This window comes from Nicotiana attenuata, unplaced genomic scaffold (genome assembly GCF_001879085.1).
Source record: "Nicotiana attenuata strain UT unplaced genomic scaffold, NIATTr2, whole genome shotgun sequence".
Lineage (NCBI taxonomy): Eukaryota > Viridiplantae > Streptophyta > Magnoliopsida > Solanales > Solanaceae > Nicotiana > Nicotiana attenuata.
This window is the reverse complement of record NW_017674692.1, coordinates 41,149-50,253: the sequence shown is the minus strand read 5'-3', so window position 1 is coordinate 50,253 and position 9,105 is coordinate 41,149. Positions and strand designations below refer to the sequence as shown.

The 9,105-nt window shown below is 36.8% G+C and overlaps 1 protein-coding gene across 6 annotated transcripts; it reads left to right on the top strand.

Annotated features, from left to right (window-relative positions):
• The first annotated feature begins 3,142 nt into the window (after positions 1–3,142).
• On the top strand, positions 3,143–8,453 carry LOC109219131 (glutamate receptor 3.7-like). Of its 6 annotated transcripts, XM_019383559.1 has the most exons (8): positions 3,747–3,832; positions 4,735–4,831; positions 4,925–5,112; positions 5,251–6,450; positions 6,618–6,895; positions 7,008–7,039; positions 7,180–7,586; positions 7,893–8,453. In XM_019383559.1, the coding sequence occupies exons 4-8, from the start codon at positions 5,293–5,295 to the stop codon at positions 8,295–8,297; spliced, it is 2,280 nt and encodes a 759-aa protein (XP_019239104.1). In that variant the 5' UTR covers positions 3,747–3,832; positions 4,735–4,831; positions 4,925–5,112; positions 5,251–5,292; the 3' UTR covers positions 8,298–8,453. The 6 variants fall into 6 exon arrangements, with proteins under 6 accessions (XP_019239100.1, XP_019239099.1, XP_019239101.1 ...); XM_019383555.1 differs by lacking the exon at positions 4,735–4,831 and having other exon boundaries at positions 3,143–3,832; positions 5,105–5,112; XM_019383557.1 differs by having other exon boundaries at positions 4,925–6,450.
• Positions 8,454–9,105: the final 652 nt, after the last annotated feature.

Sequence of the window (9,105 nt, the reverse complement as noted above, 5' to 3'; positions counted from 1 at the left end):
GTTCACAGCGCCCCTGACTTTGGGTTTCCACCTCCTCGGAGTAGGCCCTGTAAAGCAGCGTTGACACATTGAGCTGGTCTGTCAATTTGTCAATAGTTTGTTGCATGGCAGTCACCCTGTCTGCCTCTTGTACCCTGTGGGCTAAATCCTCGGCGCGCTCCTGCTGGAGCCCCTCGAATTTCTCAAAAATTTCGGCTGCCTCTGTGGCTGCCGTCTGTCGGTCTCCCTCGGAGTCGCGACTGATGTTTTCAATGTCAACTTCGGCCTGGAGCACCCTGTGGTCCAGGTCGTCCAACCTTTGCACTAGGCTGGTTCTTAGTTCAGGCACCGTATCCACAATAGGCTGTAATACCTCAACCGTCCCTTCGAGAGCCGCAATGCGGTCCCCATGATTCACCATGGTCAGAAATGGTGGTAATGTCAATACGTTCCCTCGTCCGATGTCGAGCCTATGCTCTGATACCAACTGTTACGCGGCGCCTTCCTGAGATTCCTTGGAAGGGCGACGTAAGGCTAGGCAACTGATGTCAGTGCAGTTGCTGTCCGCCAACTGAGGTCCCCTCCGTACGCTAGACGAGATTGTCAGTGCCGTACGGGAAAACCAATGTCAAGAGCAATTGAGAGAACAGAAATGAGAATTCAGAATGAAAGAAAGCTTGATTGCATTAATGAAAGCTATTATAGAAAAGCAACGCGGTGTCGAGGGGGAGAGACACCAGTACAAAGAATTGCTTGCTTGCTAGAGAGTTTTGATTGCTTGATCCCCCCTAATAATACTTAAAAAAAATAATCCAAAGCTACAAGACTAGACTTGACTAAGCTAGAGAAACATAATGGAAGTACATGAAATAAAACTACTCTATATTTACAATGAAAATGACTTAGTTTTCTATAAGGCAGCAGCAGGTCCGTTGTCAGCAGCAGTGTCTTTGGCATCACGGTCTGCGCGCACGGTGTTGTCTGCGCGCACGACGCTGTTGGCTTCTGCCTGCGGCTTGGCGCTGGCGAGGGATATCGGTGGGGCGACAGAGGCACCTGCGCGCTTGTCACTTGGTGCGGCCAAGACCACAGGGCCGTCCGTAGCGCTAGGCATTGGGAGGCTTGCTAGGACGCCACGGGGCGCGCCCAAGGGGTCATGGGACATGGCTGGAAAGCCGCCCATGACATAACCCATGCGTAACTGCTCGATATTTCCTTTTACAGTTTTCCTATACGGGGATAGCCTCGTGATGAGAAAGAGGATATATGTATACGTAAGCAAGAAGTCGCAAATTGGAAATAGATATTGCTCCTAATAGAAGTCTCAAATATGCATATAATATTTAGCTCCCATTTGGACATAAATTTTTCTTTCTTTCTTTAAAAAAATATTAAAAAACATTGTTTGTTCATGGAGATTGAAATTTTTTTTAAAAGTTTTTTAAGTGAAATTTTTTCTTCCACTCACAAAATTTCAATTTTTTCCCAAGTAAAATACATGTGCAAACTTCAGCTTCCAAAAAAATATTTTTCAACATAACTTTAAAGACTTTTTTTCTTCAAGTTTCAATCAAATTTGTGTCTAAACGCTAGCTGCCAATTGGTTAATCACCGACTCAATCGAGTAAAAACCCCTTTTCTTGGCTTTTTATTGCTACCAATAAGGCCAAAAAAAAAGGAAAGAGAGAGGAAAAGTTCCGTGAAAGTGATGCATGAAGTCTCGTCATCTTAGATGAAAAAGAAAAAAATAATCTCATTATATTATGTGGAATTGAGCGAAGACCAAGAGATAGAAATTACACAACCATAACAAAAATAAGAATACTTTTGACGTAACAGTACTATTAGATGAAAACCATGTTTCAACCACTTCTCTGGATTTCCCATGAACGAAATTACACAACCATAACAAAAGATAAGCTGCTATTGGCGTAATTAAAATAGTAATGATGTCGCTATCACCAGACTAAAGTCATTTACATCACGTACCTACTAAGTTTCGAAGGGTAATTAAACATTCTTTTTAAGCAGCTAGTCAACCAATAGTAGTAGACGAATTTGAAACTAATACCTGAATCGGAGTCTAGGACCACGTATAGTTTTCAAACAAGAATGTTTCAACAGTCTCAAAAACTTTATGTAACGAACACGTACGTTATACTACAAGAATTATAAAACGATATATTATAATGAGAATGATATTTAGCATTTAAATTTCTTGTGGGACGTATACTTGTGTACTAAAATTGCTATAAAAAGAGGAAATAGTAAGAATTATAAACAACAAAGCAACAACAACAACAACAACAAATCTAGTGTAATCTCATAAAGTGAAGTTTGGAGAGGATGGAGTGTACGCACACCTTACCCCTACCTTACGAAGGTAGAGAAACTGTTTCTGATAGACTTGGCTAAATAGTAAAAAATATGTTAGTTATAAATTGGATAACTTTTTTCATAATACGTACCCTTATTGCTCCTCTAATTTTAAATGCTTATAGCTAGATAAAAAAAAATTACTTAATGAAGAATGTCAAAGGATAATGATAGTTTTCATACTTTGGCAACTGAAACAAAATCTATGCCCTTAATTTTTTTCCTATAATATTTTCAGAACTAAAGAATGTGAATCAAGAATTAGCTTTAATAATTATTTATAAACATACAATTGTAGCATATAAATAATTGAATTCAACCTTATTAAAAATTCTTATTATTTAATAAAATATTATTTTAATTGGTTTAAAAAAAAAAAAGTAAATCGACTTATTATACTGTAAGATGATTTGAAAAAAAGGTATTTGGTTATTTTAGGTGTTTTTACTCAAGTACTACCAATACACTTGTTCTTGCTTTACATCATATCTCGTGCAAATTAAATAAATTTTCATCTGCATTGTCGGCTATTATTTAAAGTGAAAATAAACATGATAATCCGTGTTATAGTAGTTTTGTGCAAGTTATTTTCTATAGGAGTAGCTACTATCATTAATTCGTCGAGACAACTTCCTCTTTGTTAGCAATTAGTGCATTTGAAAAGGAAAGGTAAAAGAGAAAAATATGTAGAAAATTGCAACTGGAGGATTATCCTACATGTTTGTCAGTTTATACAATATTTTATGTCTTTTCTCTTCCAATAGTAAGGATTAGATTCTCTCTAATCTCCTCCTAACCTTCTTCCCTTGTGGAAAATGTTCGTATCTTCAACCCCTTGTGGGACCTTTCTTTTCTCTCTCAAATTAAACTCACTTTATACCATCACATTGTACCATCTCTCTTTCTAATTTTCTTAAGGCTGCTTGACTAATTTCAAGAATTCATATCTATCATGTTTTTCTCAATTTTAAATTGTCCAGAAAAATGGGTCACTCTTGTTTCCCACATGAAAATTACTACTACTACTAGCTATTTAAAGCTAGACAAACTCTAGAACCTTATAAAATCCATAAGGGTCTGGTTTTTTTAAGTCAAGTTTGGTTTTCTTGATTTGACAGACTTGAAATAAGTTACTAAAAAGGGGCTTTATCACTTATATATATGGTTTCTTGAGTAAAGTTCCAAACTTTAGTCCTCTTCTGTGTTGCTGAAGTGGTGGGAATGAAGTTTCTTGAGGCAGTGTCACTATTTGTTTTCATTTTGGTACTGCAAAATAGACATGGGAACTGTCAAAGGCCTAATGTTGTGAATGTGGGTGCAATTTTTAGTTTTGATTCAGTGATGGGTAGGGCAGCTAAGACTGCTATGGAGTTAGCAGTCTCTGATATCAATGGGGATCCCAGCATTCTGAATGGGACTAAGCTTAATTTGGTTATGGCTGATTCAGATTGCAGTGTCTTTAAGGGGTCCATTGAAGGTACATGCTACTGCCATTTTTATCTCTTTCTCTTGGTTAATTGTAGTTTTTCATGTTGTTAATGGGAAATTATTGTGGTAATCATTTCAGAATTTATCTTTACCTATTTGGAATTTTACTGACGCAAGCTAAGCTTGTAGTAATATTTTACCTCCCAAAAGCTCTTGTTAAGTCTATGGTGGACCTTTGAGATGTTTCAGTAGTCATATTTGATTAGCTATTTTCAATAATGGGTTACTAGTTTAAAACCACTGAGTATCAATAGTCGTTGTCGAGTTTATATGGAGTAACATGGTCACTGAGGACAGAAGCGTAGCTAGAATTTGAAGCTTATGGGTTCATGGGTTCAAAATTTTAGTTTTTTTAAGTTACTGGGTTCTTACTTAATAATTTGTGCATATTCAATAAATTTCTTAAGACTAATATAAGATTGTATCAAAGCTACTGGGTTCGGCCGAACCCGTAGCTGAAGGGCTGGCTCCGCCTCTGACGGAGGATACTCATAGTCGATCCCAACTTGTTTGGGACCGAGACGTAGTTGTTGTTGTTTTTTGTTTTGGGTTGTTGATTTGTCTAATTTATGAAGCAGGAGATTCTTAGTTGGTCTATGAAGGAGGTGAAAACCAATTTTATGCACTAACCAATTTTAGATTAAGTTCTAGTTTCTGGAATTCATTGTCTTTCCCTTTTCATGTGTTCTTTTCAAAATGAATTGGGATTGTGGAACAATATGCTTTGTGAATGATGTACTGTTCATCCCCCTCTAATTCTTCATCTATCTGCAATATTCCAGTTTCTCTTAACTGTTTTGTCACTAGTTCAGCTTGTCACATTTCCATCTAATTTTCTAAAGAGCAAAATATTGTTAACTTTTTATCTTCTTATTATGAATTTTTTTTTAGGAGAGTTGTTGCAATAAATTGTTATTCCTTTACCAAGAGAGCTATTTTCTTCAAAGTCGCGCCGAAAAAGCCATTCAATATCTTTCTTTCTTGCCAGGTCAAAAAATTAATTTCATCTTTTACATATTAGTTTCTACTAGATTAAGAACATTTGTAATTAATTGATCTTCTCTTGAAAATGTGATGCCAGATTTTCTAAGTTAAAGACATCATAAGAATCTGCAATGTTTCTTTCCAGTCAGCAACTACAAAAAAGAAAAAGGATTGCTTTATACACATTATCTGGAGGCACAGAAATTATGTCCTAAAGTTGATATTCATGTTCAAGAATCCATCCAGCATAGTTTATGATTCCAATTCATTTTGTCAGCTTTACAGGTAATTGAGAAGCAAGTGGTGGCATTAATTGGTCCACAATCTTCTGCAATAGCTCATATGATTTCTTTCATTGCTAATGGTCTTCAAGTTCCTCTTATATCATATGCTGCCACTGATCCAACACTGTCTTCCCTCCAGTTCCCTTTTTTCCTTCGGACCACACAGAGCGATTGGTACCAAATGGCAGCTGTTGCCGACATTGTCAGCTTTTACGAATGGAAAGAAGTCATTGCCATATTTCTGGATGACGACTATGGGAGAAATGGAATAGCTGCTTTAACTGATGCACTTGCTAAGAAAATGTCAAAGATCTCTTATAAACTACCATTACCTATCAATTATAATCTCAGTGATGTGATTTATGTGCTAAATCAATCGAAATCGTTAGGGCCTCGTGTTTTTGTTGTGCATATCAATCCTGACTCCCAATTAAGATTCTTCGACGCAGTCGAGAAGCTGAAAATGACTGGGAGCGATTACGTGTGGCTTATGACAGATTGGTTTTCTACTACTTTAGATTCTTTCTCCCCAAAAAACGAATCTTATCTAAGCACTCTTGAAGGTGTAGTTGGTCTTCGTCCCTATATTCCACAAACTATCCAGAAAAGGACATTTTTGTCTCGCTGGAGAAAGTTGCAACGGAATGAGCTGGTAAACTCAGGATTGACTGCATATGGTCTTTATGCTTATGATACTGTGTGGGTCGTTGCACGTTCAATTGATAACCTACTTCAACAGGGAGGCAACGTAAGCTTTTCTCTCAGCAGTATGTTAAATGGTACAACAAGTGATAAACTACAGCTTGGGAAACTCAAAGTATTTGATAGTGGAGAACTTCTAATGAATATCTTATCACAAACAAACTTCACTGGCTTAACAGGAAAGATTCATTTCACTCCAGATAGAAATCTTATTGGTAGTGGTTATGAAGTCATTAACATTGTGCAACAGGAAATTCACACAGTTGGCTACTGGTCAAATTTTTCTGGTCTCTCGATCTCACCTCCGAAAGCAGTCAAAAACAAAGAAATGGCTGTTACCATGATAAATCAGAATCTCAAAATTGTAACTTGGCCTGGTGGGAAGAGCGAAAAGCCACGTGGTTGGGTTATTGCTAATGATGAAAGACCCTTGAGAATTGGATTTCCTAGAAGAGCCAGTTTTCCTGAGTTTGTGACGTTGAATAATGACAGCCACCAAGTACTAGGTTATTGCATAGATCTCTTTTATGAAGCACGAAAGCTTGTGCCTTATGATGTTCCTTTCAGATTTCAGCCATTTGGTACTGGTCTTGCCAATCCAAATTATGATGAGCTTGTAACAATGGTTGCAGATGATGTGAGTATATCATATATTCTAATCTCGCCGTTCAAATGCCATCTAAAGATTTGTCTCTTGTTTCTTACTAATTTTTCCCTTCCATACAAAAAATTGCGCAGCCATTCTCTTATAGCTTATTGATGCAAATGACACGAAGCGTAACTCATTCTTTTTGAAGATTGTAGGTTTTTGATGCAGCTGTTGGAGACATTGCTATTGTCACAAATAGGACAAGGATAGTCGATTTTACCCAGCCTTATGTGTCTACAGGCCTTGTCATAGTAGCTCCCATTGATAATGCAGAATCAAGTGCTTGGGTATTCCTCAAACCTTTTACACCGGAAATGTGGGGTGTTACAGCTCTTTCATTTCTTATAATAGCGGTGGTCATATGGATACTTGAGCATCGTGTCAACGATGATTTCCGTGGTCCTCCTAAGAGACAGATAATTACAATGTTCCTGTGAGTTCCTATGTTATCCTTCCATATTTACTTGTACACTGGTATACTAATAAGACTGTTTGCACACCCTTTCCAACATGTCTCGTATTAACTCTTTACAAATATTATGCAGGTTCAGCTTCTCGACACTTTTCAAAACAAACCGTAAGCATTATTTGGTTTTCCAATTCTACTTTTTATGGTATCTTTGTATATGTAAAGGGAATCAAGCTCAATTTTATGTCTTGTCATATTATCAGCCATCCTTCTGGCAGGCAAAGTAACTTTATTTTGTAAATTTCCAGAAGAAAATACCGTAAGCACTCTTGGTCGAATGGTAATGGTGGTTTGGCTATTCTTACTCCTGGTGATCACGTCAAGCTATACGGCAAGTTTGACATCCATTCTAACAGTGCAGCAACTTTCATCACCCATCACAGGAATTGAAAGTTTGATAACAAGCAGTTCATTTATTGGATATCAAGTTGGGTCATTTGCTTATAGCTATTTGAGAGACAATCTCAACATATCTCCGTCAAGACTAATATCTCTACGCTCCCCAGAAGAATTTGAAAGTGCTCTACGACGTGGCTCAGGAAATGGAGGAGTGATGGCTATTGTAGATGAACTTCCATATGTAGAGTTATTCCTTCAAAATCGTACTGATTTTGGGATCATTGGTCGACCATTTACTAAGAGCGGATGGGGTTTTGTAAGTGATCTATTCATATGCACTATTTATTTAGTTAAACTTTCCGCTGATTTACATACCTCCTATTGAGTTAAATCACCTCCTATTGACAACCTTAGACTTCATAATGACTATTCCACTAGTAGCAGAAGAGCCGAAAAAGTGTTTCAATTTAGAGACCCCTAAGCTTCAAATGGACTCGGGATATTGATTAACATATAACAAGACTTCAATTTTTCGATGAAAACATGAATCGCTTCTAATTGCATGGTTATGGTCAATTTATACTTTCAACTGAATGTTTCTTTGCCATATGTGAAATTGCAGGCTTTCAAAAAGGATTCTCCTCTAGCTACAGACATGTCGACAGCAATCCTGAAACTGGCCGAGAATGGGAAACTTCAAGAGATCCACGAGAAATGGTTTTGCCAGTTAGGTTGTCCAGCAGATAGGAGAAGAGATTCAGAGCCTAACCAACTCCACTTGAGCAGCTTTTGGGCACTCTATCTTTTATCTGGTGCTGTCACTCTCCTTGCTCTGCTTGTCTATCTATTCAGAATTATTCGCCAATATATGCGATACAAAAGGAAGCACGCCGACCCTTCTTCTCCTTCAAATACCAGATGTTCACAGGCAATCTACAGTTTCTTTGACTTCATTGATGAGAAGGAAGAAGCCATCAAAAGAATATTTGCTCATGATACATGTCAGGCTCAAACAAATGGATCCTAATATTCTACACAAATAGTAGTTCCTTATGGTAGCGAATTCTCTATGTGATTGAAATTTAGTGATATTGCTAGATAGTAATGCTAATATATTACTCACCAACTGTATATGTCTTGTACAAATGGCTATACCAAATGAAAAATATCTTATTATCTTGAATGGCTTGATTAAAGTTTGTTAATCAGATGAAAAACTAAGTTTCTGTTGAACATAAAGAGGTGTTACAAAACTAACTAGGCAAGTTCAAAACCTTTGTGAGGTTGCTTGTTCTATTTCCACTGGTCACAATCTCTTCTAATTTTTTAACTTTTTTTTTTAACTCCCTTAACGAAAATCTTGTCTCAGCCACTAGTTCCACTCTGCCTTGATTTTGGTGAACTAGACTTTGTTAACTGTAATAACTGCTATTAGTACTTTCACAACACAGACCATAACGAACAGAGGTACGTTAATAGGAGGCTATTCTAATTTATTTTGCTTACCTATAATTATATGCATTCTTTAAAAAGTTAGGTGACAAATGAATATCTAGCTCATAAGGTCAAGGAGATTCTCGAATATAATAAAATATCTAAAGAAGAATAAAGTTGAAAAGACAATATGTAATCAGGTGCTAATACTTCGTTGTGATGATAATGGTGGAGAGAAAGAATAAAACTCAAATATGATTGTAAGTAGGTTGACAATGATGTAAGTTGGGGACCATATATCTGCGCTTCTTGTAACAATGTTATATTCCTTTTTTCTATTATTATGTAAACAAGATAATTACTATTTTTAAGAACTTGATACCTTTTGGTCAAGTGTCATT